The sequence below is a fragment of the Heterodontus francisci genome, chromosome 2, assembly GCF_036365525.1.
Source record: "Heterodontus francisci isolate sHetFra1 chromosome 2, sHetFra1.hap1, whole genome shotgun sequence".
Lineage (NCBI taxonomy): Eukaryota > Metazoa > Chordata > Chondrichthyes > Heterodontiformes > Heterodontidae > Heterodontus > Heterodontus francisci.
This window is the reverse complement of record NC_090372.1, coordinates 71,163,216-71,187,136: the sequence shown is the minus strand read 5'-3', so window position 1 is coordinate 71,187,136 and position 23,921 is coordinate 71,163,216. Positions and strand designations below refer to the sequence as shown.

General features: G+C 43.4%; 1 protein-coding gene across 1 annotated transcript; it reads left to right on the top strand.

The window, feature by feature from the left end:
- The first annotated feature begins 6,233 nt into the window (after nt 1-6,233).
- On the top strand, nt 6,234-17,854 carry LOC137384683 (cytochrome c). The gene is made up of 3 exons (XM_068058956.1): nt 6,234-6,315; nt 10,156-10,339; nt 17,475-17,854. Exons 2-3 carry the CDS (start codon nt 10,171-10,173, stop codon nt 17,621-17,623), a joined length of 318 nt encoding a protein of 105 aa, XP_067915057.1. The 5' UTR covers nt 6,234-6,315; nt 10,156-10,170; the 3' UTR covers nt 17,624-17,854.
- Nucleotides 17,855-23,921: the final 6,067 nt, after the last annotated feature.

Below are 23,921 nucleotides of genomic sequence, written 5' to 3'. Positions count from 1 at the left end.
GAGCAGTGCCTGGAGTGGCTATAAAGGCCAATTCTAGAGTGACAGACTCTTCCACAGGTGCTGCAGAAAAATGTGTTTGTCGGGGCTGTTACACAGTTGGCTCTTCCCTTGCGCCTCTGTCTTTTTTCCTGCCAACTGCGAAGTCTCTTCGACTCGCCACACTTTAGCCCCACCTTTATGGCTGCCCGCCAGCTCTGGCGAATGCTGGCAACTGACTCCCACGACTTGTGATCAATGTCACAGGATTTCATGTCGCGTTTGCAGACGTCTTTAAATCGGAGACATGGACGGCCAATGGGTCTGATACCAGTGGCGAGCTCGCTGTACAATGTGTTTTTGGGGATCTGCCATCTTCCATGCGGCTCACATGGCCAAGCCATCTCAAGCGCCGCTGACTCAGTAGTGTGTATAAGCTGGGGATGTTGGCCGCCTCGAGGACTTCTGTGTTGGAGATACGGTCCTGCCACCTGATGCCAAGTATTCTCCGGAGGCAGCGAAGATGGAATGAATTGAGACGTCGCTCTTGGCTGACATACGTTGTCCAGGCCTCGCTGCCATAGAGCAAGGTACTGAGGACACAGGCTTGATACACTCGGACATTTGTGTTCCGTGTCAGTGCGCCATTTTCCCACACTCTCTTGGCCAGTCTGGACACAGCAGTGGAAGCCTTTCCCATGCGCTTGTTGATTTCTGCATCTAGAGACAGGTTACTAGTGATAGTTGAGCCTAGGTAGGTGAACTCTTGAACCACTTCCAGAGCGTGGTCACCAATATTGATGGATGGAGCATTTCTGACGTCCTGCCCCATGATGTTCGTTTTCTTGAGGCTGATGGTTAGGCCAAATTCTTTGCAGGTAGCCGCAAACCTGTCGATGAGACTCTGCAGGCACTCTTCAGTGTGAGATGTTAAAGCAGCAGCGTCAGCAAAGAGGAGTTCCCTGATGAGGACTTTCTGTACTTTGGACTTCGCTCTTCGACGGGCAAGGTTGATCTTGTGTGGAGGAAAATTCCTTCTTCCGAGGACTTGAACGCATGTGAAAGCAGTAGGGAGAAGAAAATCCCAAAAAGTGTGGATGCGAGAACACAGCCCTGTTTCACGCCACTCAGGATAAGAAAGGGGTCTGATGAGGAGCCACCATGTTGAATTGTGCCTTTCATATTGTCATGGAATGAGGTGATGATACTTAGTAGCTTTGGTGGGCATCCAATCTTTTCCAGTAGTCTGAAGAGACCACGTCTGTTGACGAGGTCAAAAGCTTTGGTGAGATCAATGAAAGCAATGTAGAGGGGCATCTGTTGTTTGCGGCATTTCTCCTGTATCTGACGAAGGGAGAACAGCATGTCAACGGTCAATCTCTCTGCACGAAAGCCACACTGTGCCTCAGGGTAGACGCGCTCGGCCAGCTTCTGGAGCCTGTTTAGAGCGACTCGAGCAAAGACTTTCCCCACTATGCTGAGTAAGGAGATTCCACGGTAGTTGTTGCAGTCACCTCGGTCAACTTTGTTTTTATAGAGGGTGATGATATTGGCATCGCGCATCTCCTGAGGTACTGCTCCCTCGTCCCAGCACAGGCATAGCAGTTCATGTAGTGCTGAGAGTATAGAAGGCTTGGCACTCTTGATTATTTCAGGGGTGATGCTGTCCTTCCCAGGGGCTTTTCCGCTGGCTAGAGAATCAATGGCATCACTGAGTTCCGATTTGGTTGGCTGTATGTCCAGCTCATCCATGACTGGTAGAGGCTGGGCTGCATTGAGGGCAGTCTCAGTGACAACATTCTCCCTGGAGTACAGTTCTAGGTAGTGCTCAACCCAGCGGTCCATTTGTTTGCGTTGGTCAGTGATTATGTCACCTGATTTAGATTTGAGGGGGGCGATCTTCTTGATGGTTGGCCCAAGAGCTCTCTTAATGCCATCATACATTCCTCTGATGTTTCCGGTGTCGGAGGCCAGCTGAATATGACTGCATAGGTGTTGCCAGTATTCGTTTGCGCAGCGCCTGGCTGTTCTTTGTGCAGTGCTTCTGGCTGCTTTAAGTGCTACGGATGTTAACTCGCTGGGGGCTTTCTTGTAGTTCAACAGTGCAATGCGCTTAGCGGCTATGATAGGTTCCAGCTCTTCATTATGAAGTTGAAACCAGTCTGCTTTTCTCCCTGCACTTTTGCCGTATGTGGTCAAAGCTGACTCATCGATGGCGTCTCTGATGTGGGCCCACTTAGTCTCAGCATCCCCTGTGGGGATGAGTAGGGGATGATGCACAGCTAAATATAGAAGAGAAACTAAGTCAGTCTGGAAGGCAGAGCAAATATAGACCTGTTAAAGCACAAGCGGATAATGCAAATCTGGATTTCATCTATTTTAACGCAAGGAGTCTTACAAGTAAGGCAGATGAATTGAGGGTGTTGATTAACACATGGGAATATGATATTATTGCTATCTCAGAGACATGGTTGAGGGAAGGGCAGGACTGGCAGCTCAATATTCTAGGGTATAGAATCTTCAGGCATGACGGGGGGTGGGGGGGGGTGTAAAAGAGGAGGTGGCATTGCACTATTGATCAAGTAAGGAGGGATGATATCTTACAAAGTTCCTCAAATGAGGCCATATGAGTAGAACTTAAAAACAAAAAGGGGGCAATCACTTTGCTGGGAGTGTACTACAGGCCTCCAAACAAACAGTGAGGGAGAGATAGAGGAGCAGATATGTAGGCAAATCTCAGAGAGTTGTAAAAATAATAGGGTAATAATAGTAGGGGATTTCAACTTCCCCAATATTAACTGGGATAGTCTTAGTCCAAAAGGTTTAAAGGGTGCCGAATTCTTAAAGTGCATCCAGGAGAGCTTTTTGAGCCAGCACGTAGAAAGTCCTACAAGAGAAGGGGCAGTAGTGGACCTAATCTTAGGGAATGAAGTAGGACAAGTGATAGAAGTGTCAGTGGGGGAACATTTCGGAGATAGTGACCATAACTCTGTAAGACTTAAGGTACTTATGGAAAAGGACAAAGATGGGCTGGAAATAAAGGTACTGAATTGGAGGAAGGCCGATTTCAAGATGATAAAACAGGATCTGGCCAAAGTGGACTGGGAGCAGCTACTTGCAGGAAAGTCTACATCAGCCCAGTGGGAGTCATTCAAAAAGGAAATAGTGAGAGTTCAGGGCCAGCATGTTCCCCTAAAGATGAAGGGTAGGACCAATAACTCCAGGGAACCCTGGTGTCAAGGGATATAGAGGATTGGAAAAGGAAATAAAAGGAGGCTTATGGCAGATTCAGAGGGCTGAAAACAGTGGATGCCCTAGAGCACTACAGAAAGTGTAGCAGGGTACTTAAAAAAGTAAGAGGGGGCATGAAAAAACACTGGCAGGTAAGATAAATGAAAATCCCAGGGCATTTTGTAAGTATATTAAGGGCAAGGGGATGACCATGGAAAGAGTAGGGTCCATTAGGGAGCAAAGTGGCAATCTGTGTGTGGAGCCGGAGGACGTAGGTGAGGCTTTAAATGATTACTTTTCATCTGTGTTCACTATGGAGAAGGACAATGTAGGTGTAGAGATCAGGGAGGGGGATTGTGATTTACTTGAACAAATTAGCATTGAAAGGGAGGAGGTATTAATGGTTTCAGCGGGCTTAAAAGTGGATAAATCCCCAGGCCCAGATGAGATATATCCCAGGCTGCTATGTGAGGCAAGGGAGGAGACAGCAGGGGCTCTGACACAAATTTTCAAATCCTCTCTGGCCACAGGAGAGGTACCAGAGGACGGGAGGACAGCGAATGTGGTACCATTATTCAAGAAGGGTAGTAGTGATAAACCAGGTAATTACAAGGTCTAACATCAGTGGTAGGGAAACTATTGGAAAAAATTCTGAGGGACAGGATTAATCTCCACTTGGAGAGGCAGGGATTAATCAAGGATAGTCTGCATGGCTTTGTCAGGAAGAGATCATGTCTAACAAATTTGATTGAATTTTTCGAGGAGGTGACTAGATTTGTAGATGAGGGTAAAGCAGTTGGTGTAGTCTACCTGGACTTCAGTAAGGCTTTTGAAAAGGTCCCACATGGGAGATTGGTCAAGAAGGTAAGAGCCCATGGGATCCAGGGCAATTTGGCAAATTGGATCCAAAATTGGCTAAGTGGCAGGAGGCAGAGGGTGATGGTGGAGGGTTGCTTTTGCGATTGGAAGCCTGTGACCAGTGGTGTACCACAGGGATTGGTGCTAGGACCCTTGCTGTTTGTAGTGTACATTAATGATTTAGACGTGAATATAGGAGGTATGATCAGTAAACTCGCAGATGATACGAAAATTGGTGGTGTCATAAATAGTAAGGAGGAAAGCCTTACATTACAGGACGATATGGAAGGGCTGACAAGATGGGCAGAGCAGTGGCAAATGGAATTTAATCCTGCGAAGTGTGAGGTGATGCATTTTGGGAGGACTAACAAGGGAAGGGAATATACAATGGATGGTAGGACTCGAGGAAGTACAGCGGGTCAGAGGAACCTTGGTGTACTTGTCCATAGATCACTGAAGGCAGCAGCACTGGTATAAATATGGTGGTTAGGAAGGCATATGGGATACTTGCCTTTATTAGCCGAAGCATAGAATATAAGAGCAGGGAGCTTCTGATGGAGCTGTATAACACACTAGTTAGGCCACAGCTGGAATACTGTGTGCAGTTCTGGTCACCACACTATAGGAAGGATGTGATTGCACTGGAGAGGGTGCAGAGGAGATTCACCAGGATGTTGCCTAGGCTGGAGCATTTCAGCTATGAAGAGAGACTGAATAGGCTGGGGTTGTTTTCCTTAGAGAAGAGAAGGCTGAGGGGGAACTGATTGAGGTATACAAAATTATGAGAGGCATAGATAGGGTAGATAGGAAGAAACTTTTTCCCTTGGCGGAGGTGTCAATAACCAGGGGACATAGATTTAAGGTGAGGGGCAGGAGATTTAGGGGGGATTTGATAAAAAGCTTTTTCACCCAGTGGGTGGTTGGAATCTGGAATGCACTGCCTGAGGGGGTGGTATAGGCAGGAACTCTCACTTGAAACAGGAGCCAAGTGCTGGAAAATGGGATTAGAATAGATAGGTGCTTGATGGCCAGCGTGGACATGGTGGGCCGAAGGGCCTGTTTCTGTGCTGTATAACTCTATGAATCTATTAGGCTGCATTCGAAAGACACTAAGGAGCCCCAGCAAAACGGAAGTCACTGCAGTCAAAGGGAAATCCCTCCAGTGACTGGAGTCATCCTGACCTAAAGAAAAATAGTCATGATTATTGGGAGCCAATCATCACAGGTCCAGCAGCAGCCAGGAGGGCATCGGAATACTCCAATCTGGAGGTAACAAAAGCAGAGATGAGAGTTTCAGCAGCAAATGAACTCATGCAAAAGCAGAGATGGGCGATATTATGTATGAGGAAGTAGCCGGTCTCGTGGATGAATTGAAAACTCGGCTCAGAATCAAATATCATTGCATTCCTATATTTAAAATAATATAATCTATGTTTGCAGAATTTGTTATAACTGTATATCTATCTTTTATGCCGTAAAACTCGAATGGTACAATTGCACAACCCTGTGTAAAACCAAGCTACACTGTAATGCACCTTATGGCCACTGAAGGTCACTAATGTCCCGTCCTCAGAGATAACCTTCCTTTGCATGATTCGATTCCTAACAACGTTATCAAATAACGTTGTTTACGTTCACTACATCTGATTTTAATACTTTGATAAATACATATAGACAATTGTAACTATATCTGGGGTATTTTAAACACTGAACAACAATTCAAGCTAATTCTGGATTAGTTACATTCCGGGAATGAAGGTGGGGAATCCCGGCTACGTCATATGGTTTCAAGTCATATGATGAATACGGCGTGCATAGAATCTCCAATCCTGATTTTAAATATATTTTACAGCTCACTTCATACTAAACAGACTGTTACATAGTCCTATGGAATGATGAAGAGTATATTGGACAGTACAGTTAACTCTGACAGGCCTGGGGTCAAGGTATGAGTTACAAGCTGCAGCTCTCACTCCGACGTCATCACCCGCGGAGCATTGTGGTCCGAGATGAGGCGCGGATCATCCGAACCTGATAGCGGAAAGGCGGGGATCACACCCCCTTGTGATTGACAGGGACATCGCCGACTTGTTACTCGAGCCTGTTGCTGATGCAGTTCCTAGGGACCAATGATCACGTTTGAGGGGCGGGATCTCCTGTGCTCTCTCACACACACTTGCAGCTGCCGATAAAAAGCTGCGGCTCGCACGGGCGGCGTGGACGACCTTGACTACGGGAGTTGGTGGAAAGGTGAGGGCGCGTTTATGGCTGAAACTGGGTGAAGAATTGGAATAGAAGTAGTGTGACTTTGAAAGGTTTAGCGATGGCCACCGTGCTCCCAGTGAGCTGAGCCGGTGCGGCTGCGGTTCAGACAAGGACAGATCTCGGTCAGAGATTCAGCTCCTAATGCCCGGATCCTGCTGCTGCCTCTTGACCGCAGTCTGGCTCCAGGGGCCGGCGAATTGGGGAATCTTCACCCAGTCCATGTGAGGGAGGCGGCAGCTCTCCAGAGTGAATGGTTCCCCAGTCCTGGATCCATTAACCGGAACAGCAGCTTCTCTGTGCGCGGCCTGCGAGTGATTCACGTTTCAATGGGAAATGTGTTAGAAACTAGTCGAGCCGCTTGGTTTTCATCAGGATCGGTGTTGGAAGTTGCGCAACACGATCTTGTATCTTTGCTTTCATTTTCTGGTGGTTGTTGCCGGCTCCGGGCTTCATGTCATAGTGGTACAGAGGGAGAGCAGTCGGCCCATCGAGTCCATGCCAGCTCTCGAGAGCAATCCAATCAGTCCCATTCTCCAACTCTAACCCCGGAGTCCTGCAAGTTTATTTCCTTCCCTAATTTCCTTTGGGGAATTTAAAAGTATTCAGTTGGCCTTAAATGAGGTTAAATAGGCCAAATGGCATTAAATACTTTCTGCAAACTTACAAAATGACCTTTTTGTTATGAGGATATTCTGTAGCAGTGAGTCACAGAAATCTGCAATACTGAACGATATTCATATTTGGGTCCTTGACTTTTGTAATCCTCTCGACTAACTTACGTAATATCGATTTCGATATTAGAACTTTGCTCACTTCCGGAAGCCTGAATGGACAAGAACGGTGAGGCTGCTTCTCACTCTTAACTGGTGTAGAATGTCTCATTTCCGCTCATCCATGCGAATGGAAAATCCATTCAGAGTTTGAGGATGTTTAAAGGCATTTGAAAATCTGCAAGAATAGGATTTTTGTCTCGCGGTTTAGAATGACCTTCAGTTTGACCTTGAATCTATCTTCATATTTCAAGTGGTGAATGGTGATCATGTATGGTGAAATTTAAAGTTATGGATAAAAACGGATTGCAGCTTTCATGTAAAGATGATAGCTTTGATAACTTTATAAATTACTTTTGAGTATGAAGGAGCCAACCTCGAGCTCTTGTTACAGAACTGAAAGGGCCCTTTTCAAAATCACATGACATCCAATGTGACTAACTGTACTGAACTTTCCCATGTCCTTTTACACCTGTCTTTAGCATTTGACCATGCCAGCCTGTTCCAATGCTCTCTTCCTGTCACCCAGCTGGGTGGGTTTGCCTTTTGCATCGTTCTGTTCTTATTTGTCTAGTGTCTCAGAGAATTGCCTGCAATGGCTTTTCCTGCTCCTGTATCATCACCTCTGGAGTTCCTCCAAAGATCTATCCTTGGCCCCCTGCTATTTCTCTACATGCTGCTTCTTGGTGGCATAGAAACATAGAAAATAGGGGCAGGAGTAGGCCATTTGGCCCTTTAAGCATGCACTGCCATTCAATATGATCATGGCTGATCGTCCAAACTCAGTACCCAGTTCCTGCTTTCTCCCCGTATCCCTTGATTCCTTTAGCCCTATATCTATATCTAACTCTTTGAATATATTTAATGATTTGGCCTCACTGCTTTCTTTGGTAGAGATTTCCACAGATTCACCACTCTCTGGCTAAAGAAATCCCTCCTCATCATAGTCCTAAATGGCTTACCCTTTATCCTTAAATTGTGACCCCTGGTCCTGGACTGCCCTGCCATTGGGAACATCCTTCCTGCATCTAGTCTGTCCAGTCCTGTTAGAATTTTGTAGGTGACATCATTAAACATCAGGTTCCACATGTGCATTGACCCAGCCTGACCTTCCCATCACTTTTTTTCCACCCTTCCACTGTCTGATTTATCATGCTCATCTGACATCCTGTATTAGATAAGCAGAAACTTCCTACAATTAAACCAAAGGCATTGACTTCAGTAGCCACAAAATCTGTTTTCTGGCCACTGTCTGAGGCTGAATTAGACCATTCACAACCTTGCTGTTCTATTTGACCCCAAGGTGCACTTGCAAAACTGCCTGTTTCCACCTCTAACCTTGCCTGTTTCCAACCCCGTCTCTGTTTATCTGTTGAAACCCTCATTCATTGCTTTGTTAAATCTAGACTTGACTATTCCAGTGCTCTCTGGGCCAGCCTCTTATTTTCCACCCTCCATAAACTTGAATTTGTCCAAAACTCTGCCCATGTCCTGACTTGCATCCAGTCCCTTCCACATTTGTGTATGCTGACCCACGTTGGCTCCTGGTCTAGCAATGTCTCTTTTAAAATTCTCATTTTTTTTCAAATCCCTCTCTGGTCTCGCCTCTTTCCTCTTGATATCTGGGCCTAGTTTGATGTGAACTGCATGAGGAAGTCTCACTCTGCTTTGTTTTAGATTCAGTTTGGGCTTTCACACTAGATTTAGACTCAGTTTAGCAGCTGTCAACTTTCTGAACTATTGCTAAACTTGCGGACAGTGAACTCTCTGCTTGTCTGCATTCCTTGTCCTCACTTTCCACCCCATCAGCCTCCCGATCCAAAGGATCATCCTCGCCACTTCCGCCAGATCCAGCGTGATGCCACTACCAAATGCATCTTCCCCTCCCTTCCCCTGTCAGCATACCGAAGGGATAGTTCCCTTCGTGACATCCTCGTCCACTCCATTACCCCCCACCACCTCGTCCGCTTCCCACGACACCTTCCTCTGCAATCGCAGGAGGTACCTGCCCATTTGCCTCTTCTCTTCTCACTATCCAAGGCCCCAAACTCTCCTTTCCAGTGAAGCAGCCATTTACTTGTACTACTTTCAATTTAGTATACTTAATCGCTGCTCAGTGTGGTCGTCTCTACATTGGGCAGACCAAACGCAGATTAGGTGACCGCTTTGCGGAACACCTCCACTCAGTCCGTAAGCATGACCCTGAGCTTCTGGTTGCTGGCCATTTCAAACTCCCTTCCCCCCACCCCCCCACCGCTCTCATGCTCACATCTCTGTCCTGGGATTGCTGCAGTGTTCCAGTGAACATCAGCGCAAGCTCGAGGAACAGCATCTCATTTACCAATTGGGCACACTACAGCCTGCCGGATTGAACATTGAATTCAATAATTTCAGAGCATGACAGCGGGCCCCCCCCCCCCTTTTTTATGTTTAGTTATTTTTAATTTAGTTTGGTTAGCTTGTTTCGACTGTGCCTACCCACTTTTTAAAAAAAAAAAAAATTTTAATGTTTGCTTGGAGTGCTTTGTGCTTTACAGTCAATTTGCACCCTCTCTGTAAAAATGGTTTGTCTTTCACCACACCATTAACATACCGTTTGCCTTTGCTCCATGACCTTCTGGTCAGTTATTCTGTGACCTTGTCCTATCAACACCTCTTTTATTATCTCTAGCCCCACCCCCTGCTTTACTTGCTTAAAACCTTTTACATTTCTAATATTTGTCAGTTCTGATGAAGGGTCACTGACCTGAAACATTAACTCTGCTTCTCTCTCCACAGATGCTGCCAGACCTGCTGAGTATTTCCAACATTCCTTGTTTTTATATCACTGCTTCAAAAGTCTGAAATTAATAAACATTCCATGTTGGTGTTGCAGAGACTTCTTGACAAATTGGTGATGAATGCAGATGATTTTTAGATGCTGTGCCTTAATATAGTGCTTTTAATGGTTGAACTTTCACAATTGAAGGCAGAGCTGGTGTAGTGTTATTAATGGACATAGGCAGTGGTACTGTTTGACTCATACTTTCTCCTATTTTTTTTTTTCCTTCCCAAGCAATTACAGAGCAAAATGGGTGATGTAGAGAAAGGCAAGAAGGTCTTTATCCAGAAGTGTGCACAATGCCACACTGTTGAATGTGGAGGCAAACACAAGACTGGGCCAAACCTGTCTGGTTTATTTGGACGCAAGACTGGCCAGGCTGCAGGATTTTCTTACACGGACGCAAACAAAAACAAAGGCAAGTTGTGTTTTAGATGAAGATGACTGAGGTTGTAACTTGTATTCAGCAACTCTTGACAATTGAATCTATAGTTACATAAATTGGTTACATAGCGTGGTAAGGTATCTTAATAGATGCCTTGAATAGTCAGGCTTCAGGCTCTTCATTCTATGTCAGCTTTTGAATTGTTACCTAATGTTTGAACTAGCCTATAAATCAGTTTTTATATTCGGATTTGGAAATTTCATGCTTGATGAAAAAACTGTCAAATTGAATAATTCATTGTCATCCTCTTTGGCCGCCTTGTCTCGAGACAATGGGTAAGTGCCTAGAGGTGGTCAGTGGTTTGTGAAGCAATGCCTGGAGTGGCTATAAAGGCCAATTCTAGAGTGACAGACTCTTCCACTGGCGCTGCAGATAAAATTGGTTGTCGGGGCTGTTACACAGTTGGCTCTCCCCTTGCGCTTCTGTCTTTTTTTTTTTCCTGCCAACTAAGTCTCTTTGCCTCGCCACTCTTTAGCCTCGCCTTTGTGGTTGTCCACCAGCTCTGGTGATCACTGGCAACTGACTCCCACGATTTGTGGTCAATGTCACAGGACTTCATATCGCGTTTGCAGACGTCTTTAAAGTGGAGGCATGGACAGCCAGTGGGTCTGATACCTGTGACGAGCTTGCTGTACAATGTATCCCTGGGGATCCTGCCATCTTTTATGTGGCTCACATGGCCAAGCCATGTATATATGTATAATAATTCATTGTGGAAGTATTAAAACTGGTTGCTAGCTGTTCTTTTTAATGTGCAGATTGATCAGAAAATACTGATTAAGCCTAATTCAGACACTTGTGATGTGTTGGGGGTAGATAATTCTTTGTTTTGTTTTAAACAGCATTTATATGCTCTAAAAGTTTAAGAAACTAGAGCTGAATTAATGACTAAGAAAATGGGATTAAGATTTGCAGTTCAAGTGTAAAGATTGCATCAAATAAAACTTAAATTAATTTTCTTGGTGCTTTTGAAGTTTTAACATGACAATTGTTTTCAGCTTTCCTGTTATCTGGACATGTTAGCTTGTTCCAACTAGTCGTCTCTTTTTGTCTTGAGCTTTCCTGAACATCTGACTGCCTAGTTTTAATGATTTGATCTCCAATTTGCTTTCCACCGTGATTTCAAAGTAAACTGATGTACTGCAGTCAAAAACACACTGCCTGTAAATGTTGGCATATTTCTCAAGCAGTTGCATCTTTGAAGGCAGCAAATGCTAATCTATCTGGTAAACAGATCTTTTGATGCAGTGAGCATTGTTGGCCTTGAATGAACATTGCTAGCAAAATGTTTTCAGTAGTGACTTGTGAGAAGCAACTGTTCTATGAACAACTTGGCCTTTCCAAATGGTAGTTGCATGACCACTTCAAGTTTGAAACCTGTCTAGCAGCATTGCCATTTTGAATCTAGCCCATGTGGTGGTTGTACAGTTTCAGCACAATGACAAACTGTGAGCTGGCAGTCAGTTGAAGACTGAAGGTTGCCTCTTTGACAATTTACACACTGTACTAAAGCCAAGAGTAAGTTATTTTAAAATTAGATGTCTTGCAGTAGTTTGATATTACTTGGCTCTTAAGATTGCTTCTCACCCTTTTTGTTAAAAGCATTTTAAATAATTTAAGGCGCAGTAGAGCCTGCATCCTTGTATGGCTTAAGTGATATATCTATGAAACTTGCATCAGAGGGAGCACATATGAAGCCACTGCCTGTATATATACAACCCTATGTTCAGAAAGGCTATGTACTACTTTAAGCTATGAAATTATCCTGTCATTTCTTATTTTCATGCAGTGACAAATATTTATCTCAAACTGAAAGAACTTTTTGTAGTTAAAATTGACATGACTGAATAATTTTAAAAGTTAATGAATTGAGGCTCTTGCATGAAGATTTGCTTTTGCACAAATGAAATAAAATTAGTCATATCTTGCAATCTTACAGAAATAGAATGCTGAGGGAAGTCTAGAAATAGTGGAAGCTCTGACCCCTATCTTTGCACTAGGAGTTGTACTAGAGGACAGGAGGGTTCATGTACAAAAATCGCAAAACTACTGGACAGGTACAAAAAATTAGGTGACAAATGCAATGTTGACCTTCATATCAAGAGGTTAAAGTTGTGCAGAACTCTGGTTGGACCTCAGTTTGGAGGAGGGCATTCCATCCTAGGCACTGCACCCCAGGAAGGATGCATTGGCCTTGGAGGGACTGTAGTGCAGATTAACCAGAATGATAGTGGGTTGAGAAAGGTTAAATTGAGGACAGATTGCATTGACTATTCCCTAGAATATAGAAAATTTAAAGTGTGATGTCATTGAAATGTTTTAATTTGATTAAAGAATTTTATAGAGTAGATGGAGAGAAACTATTTCTTAGAGATGCGTCAATCTGGGTTGTTGCCAAAAAACACTTCAAAGCGTAGTTGAAATAAAACGGTACAGCAGAGTCAGCGTGGTTTTATGAAGGGTAAATCGTGTTTGACTAATTTGCTAGATTTCTTCGAAGCTGTAATAAGCAAAGTGGATAATGGGGATCCTGTAGATGTAGTTTATCTGGACTTCCAGAAGACATTTGATAAGGTGCAGCACAAAAGGTTAATACACAAGGTAGGTTCACGTGGGGTTAGGGGCGATTTTATTGGCTTGGATAGAGGATTGGCCGACCAACAGAAAACAGTCGGGATAAATGGGTCTTTTTCTGGATGGCAAGATGTAACTAGTGGGATGCCACACTGTTCGGTCCTTGGGGCTCCAACTATTTACAATCTATATAAATGACTTGGATGCAAGGATAGAAGGTACTGGAGCCAAATTTGCAGTTGACACTAAAATAGGTGGGACAGTAAGTTGCAATAAAGAAATAAAAAATGGATATGGATAGATTAGATAAATGGGCCAAAATTTGGCAGATGGATTTTAACGTGGCTAGGTGTGAGGTTATCCAGTTTGGTCTGAAGCATAGAAAGGCAAATTATTATCTAAATGGAGAGAAACGTCAGTGCTTCGGTGCACAGGGATCTGGGTGTCCTTGTGCATGAATTGCAGAAAACTAGTTTGCAGGTACAGCAGGTGATAAGGAAGGCAAATGGAATTTTGGCATTTATTGTTAAAGGAATAGAGTATAAAAGTAGGGAAGTGTTGCTGCAACTGTGCAAGGCATTGGTGAGACTGCACCTGGAGTATTATATACCGTTTTGGTCCCCTTGAGAAAGGATGTAGTTGCATTGGAGGCAGTTCAGAGGAGGTTCACTAGATTGATTCCAGAGATGGGGGGGCTTGTCTTATGAAGAGAGATTGTGCAGTTTAGGCCTTTACTCTGGAGTTTAGAAGAATGAGAGGAGATCTAATTGAGGTATATAAGATGATTGGCAAAGTAGACATAGAGAGGATGTTTCCTCTTGTGGGGCAATCTAGAACGAGAGGTCATAGTTTTAGGATAAGGGGTAGCAGATTTAAAACAGATGAGGAGAAATTACTTCTCTCAAAGGGTCGTGAATCTGTGGAATTCACTGCCCCAGAGTGCAGTGGATGCTGGGACATTGGATAAATTTGAGGAGGTAGACAGATTTTTAATTAGAAACAGGTTGAAGAGTTATGGAGAATGGACAGGAAAGTGGAGTTGAGGCCAAGGTGAGATCAGCCATGATGGTATTGAATGGCGGAGCAGGCTCGAGGGGCTGAATTGCCTACTCCTGCTGCTAGTTCTTATGTTCACAGACAGCAGGCATTTGGCCCATCAAGTCTGCACCAGCTCTTTCAAAGAGCAATCCAGTTAGTCCCACTTCCTGATTCTTGCCCCATATCTCTGTAATATTTTTGGCTGCGTTTGCTGACAATGCAACCACTAGATGGCACTGCACTGGCACATGTGCAAATGCAGCCTGTTCCACTAAAACATTACAGCCTGCGACTGTTCAGGCAGCTGCCAGGACTAAAGATGGCACTGCTCAAACACAAGGCGACGTAAACCCGCGAGGGCGGAGAAAAGAGCCGGGGCGGGGGGGGAGAAGGAGAGCGCACCTGCTGCCACCAAGGTCTTCGGCTGCTCCCTTTTTCCCCCCGCACTCTTCCCCTGCTTCACCGTGTTACACGATGTCATCTGCGCATGCGCCAAGTCCTGGCAATGCGGAATGCCGCGCATGTACGGAGAGCAGGAGCTCATTCGTGCATGTGCGCAGTCTGATGACATTGGCAGCCACCTGCGTTGTCAAGAATCACTTTGAATATTTTTCTCCAACAGGAAGTTGGATACTATTAAATCTGTTGCCACCACCCTTTCAGGCAGTCCATTCCAAATCATAACCTCTCATGGTGTGATCTCTTTGCCTTCTGGTTATTGACCCTTCAGCCATGGGAAACGGTTTCTCTGACTGTATCTAACCTCTATCAAATCTCCTCCCCTTGTCTGCTCCAAAGAGAACAACCCAACTTCTCCAGCCTGTCCACGTATCTCTAATCTCCCATCCCTTGAACCATTCTAATAAATCTCTTTTGTACCTTCTCTCCAAATTGATGCCCAGAACTGGGCACGTAGCCCTGCTGCTGCTGCCAAACTAGTTTTTTTTTTAATGTAGGTTTAGCATAACTTCTGTCTTTAACTTATCATTTAGCATGTATTATTTTCCCCATTCTACTAAAATGTATCACCTGTCAACTTTCTACCAGCTTAGTCCTCTTGAAGTCTTACTTTGATTACTACACTTCAAATTTGTGCCCTGTACCCAAGTCCAAGTAAGTAATGTACATCAAAAGCAGTAGTTGTCCTAGTACTGAACCTCGATCACCACTATATACCTCCCTCCATTCACTACAATTTTTTTTCTATGCCTTAGCCAATTCGGTATCCATATTACTACTCTTTATCACGTGGCCTTCAATTTTGCTAACCAGCCTAACGGTGTGGTAACTGAAGTTTCCCCAAAAAGCTGAGGGTATTGAAAATTTTTTAACCCCGGTGAATAGATTTTTGGGCAAGAGTATTAAAGGTTACAGAATCAAGGCATGGAAATGAATGCAAATCAGTTATCTAGTTGAAAGGTGGAACAGTCTTGAGTGTCTGAATGACCACCTCCTCCTAATGAGGATTGCCTATGTTTAAAGGGGGGGGGGGGAACAGGTAACTAGACCAGTGAGCATAACCTCAGTAGTGGGTAATATTCTTGAAGGAAACATGGGTAACAAATTTGAAGTTGGCATTCTGCCTACCACACAAATGAGTAATGTGCATGGATTTCAGTGCTGGTACAATGTCAGGTACAAATTGCTGTACGTATCAACGACTGGCAGATCATATCAAACAGCATTTCCCTTCGGCTGTTCGCAATAGGCAGAGTACTGACTACTCAATCAGCCCATACTTGCAAAAGTCACAACGCAAAGTCTAACGGATGTAATTCCGCGATTGGACAGTACTTACTGAACCAATCCCAAGTGTGTTAAGAATTACATTATCAGTCAGGCTTGCAATGTAGCTCACTTGCACTTACTAGAAGCTACATATATTCATATGCAGGGACCTGTCCTCTGCAGGCAAAAGGGACGTGTCCAAGCTTTGTGCCTTTTTTTTTAATTAAATGAAAGTATAGGGGGACAATATCTCCCTGCTGCATTCTCCATGGAAATGCCTCAACAGTTGGCACCCTTTTGCTCATTTCAGTATAAATTGTTGCTCCGTTTGAAATTTGGCTTTCTTACATTTGTCCTCATGAGTGCAAGACAAAAATCTTTGACAGCATGTCTTTTTTTTTTTGCAATGCTCAAGTTCTATAGTACCAAGTGACCGATTTGTTAGTTATTTAAAGAAATAATGCTGTGCTTCTGTAGACTTTCAAAGGCATTGCACAAGTTGATATAGGACCCTGGTATTAAGCTCAGTATGAAAGGGATTATGGCAGTGTTGATAGGAATTTTATTTCTCTGAAGGACAAAAAAATCTTTGGGATGTGTTGATTTTTTTTTATGTCAAGTCAGTTGTCCAGCTTGATGGGACTTCCCTCATTTGATTCCACATCCAACAATAGTTTCTACTCCTGAACAGTTTTCCCTGCCCCCCCCACCCAAAGTTCATCCAAGATGCTGCCCTGTACCCTTATCTACTTGGAGCAACATCATCTGAAGACATGGGGTCAGCTTCCACATGTATGCCCTAGCTCTACCTCCACTGTCTCTCTTGATCCCTCCATTGCCTCTGAGGAAAAATGCTTGTCTGTCTTTTCCAAGACTGGATGTCACGGCTTCCTCCAGTTAAACATTGGGATGACTGCAGCTATAATCTTTGGTCCCCATTGTAACTGATTCCATAATCTCTCTGCAGTTATTGTTTTGGATTGTTTATGCCCTCTGTGTTTGATTCAACCCAAGCTGAATTTCCATCCTTTTTTTTAATAAAAGATTACTGACTCATTTCACCTTTTGTAGCATTCTTAAGTACATGCAGTGGATGCAAAGTGAGCTTATGCTAATGACATGTTGAACAATCAAGATCTAGAATATATACTTTAGAGGTGATACATTGGCCTAGTGAAGGGACAGTCCAGTGATTATTCACCTAGCTAGAGGAGTGAGCTATGATGAACTAAGTAAACATGGATTGATTTCCCAGGAATAAAAAGTAACTGATTTTTAAGGTATCAATGACGAAATTGCACATTAAGAAATTACTTTGCAACCAACTTGAAGATGCATATCGCTAACTTATTTCTTGAACACATTGTCACTTTCATGTTTGGCCCTAAATTCACTGCTTTTGTGGTATGCAATTCCATGGATACCTTTCATGACCTTGCTTAAGTGAGTATCCCTGTTTGAAGCTGCTTGGACCACCAATGTCATTAGAACATTCAGCAGTGGTTTCTGGATAGTGATCAGGTGTAGGAGCTGTGGCTTCCTATAAGCAAGGGATACTCCCGCCAACTGCAATGCCTCTACTCCCATTCCCTCTGCTGATGAGGCCTGTTTCTGCATGGCTCTTGCTCGTGATGTAAACCTGTTGAACCATGAGGACGGCCTTCCATTTCTTGAACATCTGTTTTATTGGGGGAGGAGAGGAACACTTTCTTGTATTTTTTTCATTTTGATAGAGAAGATGGTGCTTATGTTGTCTTTTTCTTTGTAGGTATTACCTGGGATGAGGAGACACTCCGGATTTATCTCGAGAATCCAAAGAAATACATCCCAGGAACAAAAATGATCTTTGCAGGTCTCAAGAAGAAGAGTGAGCGTGAAGACTTGATAGCTTATCTCAAATCTGCCACAGCCAAATAACTGTCAGCCACAGTATCTGCCGCCTTATTTATTGATGGATAGATTTGTCTCCTGATTGAGCAACCTGGAAATAGTGGTACTATTAATGTTGCAGCTGAATTTTTAATTATCTAGTTTTTACCATGTGTGTCCTGTTCATGGTATTCTCTACCATTCTGTAACACAGTACTGTTCAGTTTTAAACTTCAATCACTGACCCTTTCTACTAAGAATAAAAGGGACTATCAATCACCCACATTGTTTCTGTTCATTACACTGTCACTAGTGGTGTAGTATATTCAATTGTGTGGCGCAGTGGTTAGCGGCGCAGTGGTTAGCACCGCAGCCTCACAGCTCCAGCGACCCGGGTTCAGTTCTGGGTGCTGCCTGTGCAGAGTTTGCAAGTTCTCCCTGTGTCTGCATAGGTTTCCGCCGGGTGCTCCGGTTTCCTCCCACAGCCAAAGACCTGCAGGTTGATGGGTAAATTGGCCATTGTAAATTGCCCCTAGTGTAGGTAGGTGGTAGGGAATATGGGGTTAATGTAGGATTAGCATAAAATGGGTGGTTGTTGGTCGGCACGGACTCAGTGGTCCGAAGGGCCTGTCTCAGCTCTAAATAAAAAAAATAAATAAATAAAAATAAACTATGGTGGAGAAGATTATTAATGTACTAACTTTGTTTGGGTTCTCTGTCCTCCACTCTCATTGAATTCCCAGCTAAAACTATTGGAGTAAAGGCCAGCTGCTGCTAAGAATTGGAGGTTGCTTCAACTGAACCATTTTCAACATCTGGGAATCTCTGGAACAAGTACTAATTACCTCTCTAGTTGGGAAATGGGAAAGAAAGATAGTTATTCAGATATCTAACAGATGAGTAGTTGTATATCTCAAATTTAAAAGTAAAATATCAATCTTTTTTTCAGCACCACAGACAGTGCTTGAAAGCTGTTGCACTATATTTTACAACATGAGATTTGATGCTCTTCAAACATAAGCATTTGTTTGCATGGTGCGTTCTACAGAAAGTTACTCCACAAATGGTGCAAACTGCATTTCAGATTATGCAATCACCAGAAAAGTTGATATTTTAAGATACGAGTACTAAATCTTGTGCAGCTTTAAGCACTACCTGTTGTATTTGACACGTGCATTGTATTCTTAATCCCAAATTGGTGATTTTTTTTCCCCTTAAGGCGTTGGGTTTTTCCCCCCAAACACAAGTACTTGAATGATCTATGCCTTGCTAATATCTGTAGAAATGCTGTCCCCTATCTCTAATCACTGGGTGGCAAATGAGTTTGACAAACTTGGTACATGGATTTATATATTTAAAAAATCATGATGGGAAAAATGTTAATTTATTACCTTTTTTCTAAACACTTTAGAGTTAATGTGCTAAATGGCTATGAATATTACAAAAAGCACAAAGTTAAATAGTGTCCATATCATGGAAGCTTTCATGGGGAACTTTGGAAGTTGTATACATTAGTTGGGTATTTCCCCTGCAGTTCTTGCATTTCCAGGCATATGTAAATAAAATAAATATAGGAGGTAGCAAATTTGAAAAATCTTGTTTTTAGTTGTCTTATTGCTACTAGTATGTCTTTAATTTAGTGCTCTTTCTAATAAACTGACTTCCACGCAAGGTAATCTCTCATCAATTAATATACTGTGGTACCATAGCTTTTATATAAATGCTATTTGTTTGGGTGGTAACCATTATTAGTAGTCCAATGGATTTTTCCCTACAGCTTTTTCATTTTGATTTAGAATAGATGGATAATGTTTTTGACTTATCTGATCCTTCGTGTGATAGATGTTCTAGAGTCACAGACCAGAAACGTTAACTCTGCTTCCCTCTCCACAGATGCTGCCTGACCTGAGTATTTCCAGCACTTTTGTTTTCATTTCAGATTTCCAGCGTCTGCAGTATTTTGCTTCTTATTATGTGATATAACCCAGTTGTGTTCACTGCTTTTGACCATGAGTTGATCAACGGTACAAATGCACCATTTTCACCTTTAGTGGTCAAAGTAGCAATTCAAACAGGTGTTCAAGTTTGAGTCATTCTAGGCCTTCATTATATCACTTGTACATTGATTAGTGAGTGAAAGACCAATATCTTATGTGGATAGACAACATATTCAATAAATGTCCCAATCTATACGATTGAATGCCCAATAAAACCACAGGAATAGTGCAATGAAGGGTGCATGCTAGCAGTCTGGACACAACAGACTTTGATTCATACAATTTTTTAAAAAGTGTAGGAGGTTCACATGAGTTCTGTGGCATACTCCCTCCACACCAGTATCCCAAGGCTGAGGTCTGCTTGTTTCAGAGACTAGTTTCTCATCTTTAGGAGTACTTGCCGCAATTTAAATTTTGTTTAAATTCAAAACAAACTCAAAGTTAATAGAATCAGCAATTTGCAGTAGTGATTTACTTGTAGGTTGGTTTGTTTAAATCTTTCACTCTAAGATAAAAGTTCAAGACGCAAAGGTAACTACTTAATGATTACCTGGAATAGTCTTCACAGCACTGTAAAGGAGCAGGGCCTCAACCATTGAAAGCTATGATAGTGTATGAGCTAGGTGGACCAAATGGCTGTCATATATTTTGATTGTGTAACAATTAATTTGCAATTGGATATAGTCAAAACTACTACCTTTGAACCTTGAACAAAACAATAGGGAAGTACAAACTTACGAGTAACATTATGCAGGCTTATGCCACCTGCTGGCAATAGGGGTTCAGTGGACTCTGTCCTCATCCTCCAGATAATATTGTGACTCAAACTGCTTAAGATCTATATTACCATGCAATGTGGCTATTGCATGCTTTCATTGCATTATACAGTATATTTACCAAATTATTTCTACCTCAATTTTTCATGTGATTGGACATTAAATATTTGATTCAAATTTGCTAATTGTAATGCTGTGCATCTTAAATAAGGCTAACCATGTTAAAGGAGTAAAATATCCTTCAGTCAAATTTCTTCCCCCCACCTCTTGCTATTACTATATCCTGTGACCAACACTCAGAACCATCAATATATTAGATCTTTCAGTTTATCAATGAGGAGCCTTGTTAAAAGCACCAACCCTGAATAATTTGCTCTAATCATAAACCAATTGAATTTCTCTATACTTTTTGGAACAAAATGCTAGTCATATTTCCCCTATTAAATATTGGCTCATTTCATAATTTTGTCACGTTCTTACAATTGCAGGGGTTACTATAGATAATGTTCTAGCTCAATGATATTGTCCTTTATGTAGAACCCTCAACCATGGTTGACACATGTTGCTCAATGTCTTCAGATGACAAAACCTGCAGGTGTAACTATAATCTGATCTGAATATTTTGTCATTCACACATGCCTGATCTTTTTAAAGATGAACTGAGAAAGCAACTGGTGAGATAAAGCCAGATACTATGTAGCTTTCATTCACACCAAGTAAAAAAAAAAAAAAAATACAATTTTTATTTTTTCAATCATCGGGCTGGCAGCTTTTAATCCCAGCAGCGCCACCGCAATCGGTGGCCACTGCTGGGACTCCAGGCCAGCCGAAGATATGGAGCCAGGAACGCAGGTAAGCTTGGTTTGCCTCGCCGGGGGTAATCGGTCAGGCCCTGACTAGGCAAGGGTGGTCGTTTGGGAAGAAGGGGTGTGTCTTGGGTCCTTGGGGGTGGGTGTCAATTGGCACCCTTTGCCCATTTGTCAGGGCCCACCCCAGGGGAGCTGAGAGGCCACCAGCTTTCACTGGGCAGCCTTTCCTGGCTCCAGGACACCCGTTTGCCGTGGGTAAAATCCCCACGGAGGTGGGCAAAGGCCCTTAAGTGGCTGTTAATTGGCAACTTAAAGGGCCTTGATTTGCCTGTTTGCTGCCGCCACCCCCCCTCAAACTATGTAAAGTGGGGCAGAGGCAGGATTGGGTGAGGAAGGCCTCCAAGAGCCTACTGCTCCATTTTACCCCACCTCTGCCACCATCTGGGGTGGTGTAACATTCCGGCCTAGCTTACAACTTCATTTTTTTTTAAAGAAATGAAGGAATTTAAATTCCACCAGCTGCCATGGTGGGATTTGAACCTGTGTCCCCAGGTTATTAGTAGGCCATAAATAAAAACATGCTGGAAATACTCAGCAGGTCAGGCAGCAGCTGAGGAGAGAGAAGTAGAGTTGACGTTTCAGGTCTGCCTTTTGCTTTTATTGCATTAGTATGGGTCTCTGAATTACTAGTTCAGTGACCTTATGTTATGCCACAGCCTTTCCTACAGAGCAAGTTATGAAATTAATCAATTCATCTTTTGTTTGAGAACTCTTAATTCATGGCTATTTACAAAGATTGTTTATGCAGTTACTAAGCAAATCGCTTAATTGTTTTCCAATTTTTTTCACCAGTAAGGTGCACATTTCTCCCAATTCCAAACCACACCACAGCTTGCTTTTATAGCAGGAGAACAGGAAAAGTCCAAGAGATTTATTCCCTGTTGCCAGATGAAAGTTCATCGAACTATGAATTGACTAAAAATGCCATCCTCCGGGCACATGAGCTAGCACAGGAAGCATACTGCCAAAAATTCCAAACTCTCCAGAAACAAGCTGATCAAACTTAGCTGGAGTTTGAGAGGTGCAAGCAGCTGGCTTTTGACCAGTGGTTAAGGGCCCTTGAAGTGCAACCCAGATATGAACACTTCAGAGAGGTGATTCTATTTGAGGAGTTTAAAAACTCTTTTCCCCCTCTCTATAAAGACCCATGTGGAAGAGCAGGAAGTGCAAAGAGCAAGGCAAGCCACCGTTCTGGCTGATGAGTTTGCTCTCAGACAAGTCCATACCCCAAGAAAAAACCTTTCCTAGTCACCCCCACAACCCCAAAAAGGAAAAGTGGCAGGGTTTATCCCTATGTAATCTATTTGTGTGGGGGGGGGGTGGGGGGTTCTTGTGTGACTGTGGGCGTGGATGCATAGTGTATTTTAGTAATTTTTAATTGGTTTAGAGTGTTAAGGTTAATAAACTTACATTCTTCTTGTTTAAACTCAAGAAAACCTGTATGATTGGCTCATTTGTAATTAGAGGAACAGGAGCAAGTGCTCACTTTAGGTGGTAAGTTAAATTAGTGTGTTAAGATAAACCTGGTGCGGTCAAACCAGAAAAGGGGCGAAAGGGGAACCTGAGACCCTTTCCTCACCTGGTTGTAACATTACTCTGGGTGTTACAGTTGCAGAGTGACTCTGGCTTTGAGTCACATGACTGTATCTTGGTGCTTAGCTCATTAACATACAAAGACCTTTAATGGGACATCACTTAAAGGTAATCATATAAAAATTGGCTGCATTTGCTGACGATGCTACCGCTAGGTGGCACTGTTGTGGCACATGTGCAAATGCAGCAGTCTATGTCACAGTCTGACTTTAGGCAGCTGCCAAGATTAAAGATAGCACTGCTCAAATAATCACATGGAGGCAACCTAACACAAACATGGCAGCACACAATGGCCGGAGTGGGCCGGAGCTTGGGGGGGAGGGAGCGGCAAGGGAGGAAGAGGAGAGGGGGGGAAGCAGAGGGAGGAGGAGTGTGTTTTTCTGCGCATGAGCCCTAAACTTGTAACAGCAAAAGTCATACCGGCCGGTCCCCCCACCCGGTGACACAAAGGTCTTCGGCCGCTCGCTTCCGGCCCCCTCCATCCAGCCGTTCCCTCCAGCTGCAGATTCCCCCATCCAGCCGCTTTCTCCCCTACTTCTCAACTGTACTTAAGGCATTGCAGCCTTTTGCATTCCTCCTCTTCAGGTGCTTCTGTATTTAAATCCCTCCCACTACACCCTTACCCACCTCTCGATCTCCCCCCTGCCACAGCACAGTTGAATATCTGAAGTGCAGTTGCAAAGTTGGGAAAATAGCATCAAAAACCTCAACAATTCTGAGTTTAATTATTAAGAAATTTTATTAAGTACATGAAGCATTCGAGGCACTGCTGTGCATGGATACTTGAGTGTTGTGTCGCCTGCATTCCTGTGAGACAGACAGGCCGAGTCTCTGCTATGCACAACTAAAGAAATTGTTCCTGGAGAGCCTTGTGGTGAATGAACGCGTGGCTCTCTATTCCACTACTGTATTGTCCATGTGAAGAAGGCAAAGTCACAAGAGTCTGAGCTCAGTCTATTCTTGGTGAATGTTCCCCAAGTGCATCCCAATGTGCATTCCCAATTCATCCATAAATGCAATGTTCTTTCCACATCGCGATAAGCTCCGCAGCATGATCCAGTTGCCTTCGTTGTTTGAATGCTGACCTTAAGTCTCAAGGATTGTTTTCTCG

What these genes read in the sequence shown, in the direction of transcription:
- LOC137384683 (XM_068058956.1), top strand. Translation starts at nt 10,171, where the DNA reads ATGGGTGATGTAGAGAAAGGCAAGAAGGTCTTTATCCAGAAGTGTGCA. An exon ending in GGACGCAAACAAAAACAAAG is followed by an intron (nt 10,340 to 17,474) that starts GCAAGTTGTGTT and finishes TTTTCTTTGTAG; the next exon opens with GTATTACCTGGGATGAGGAG.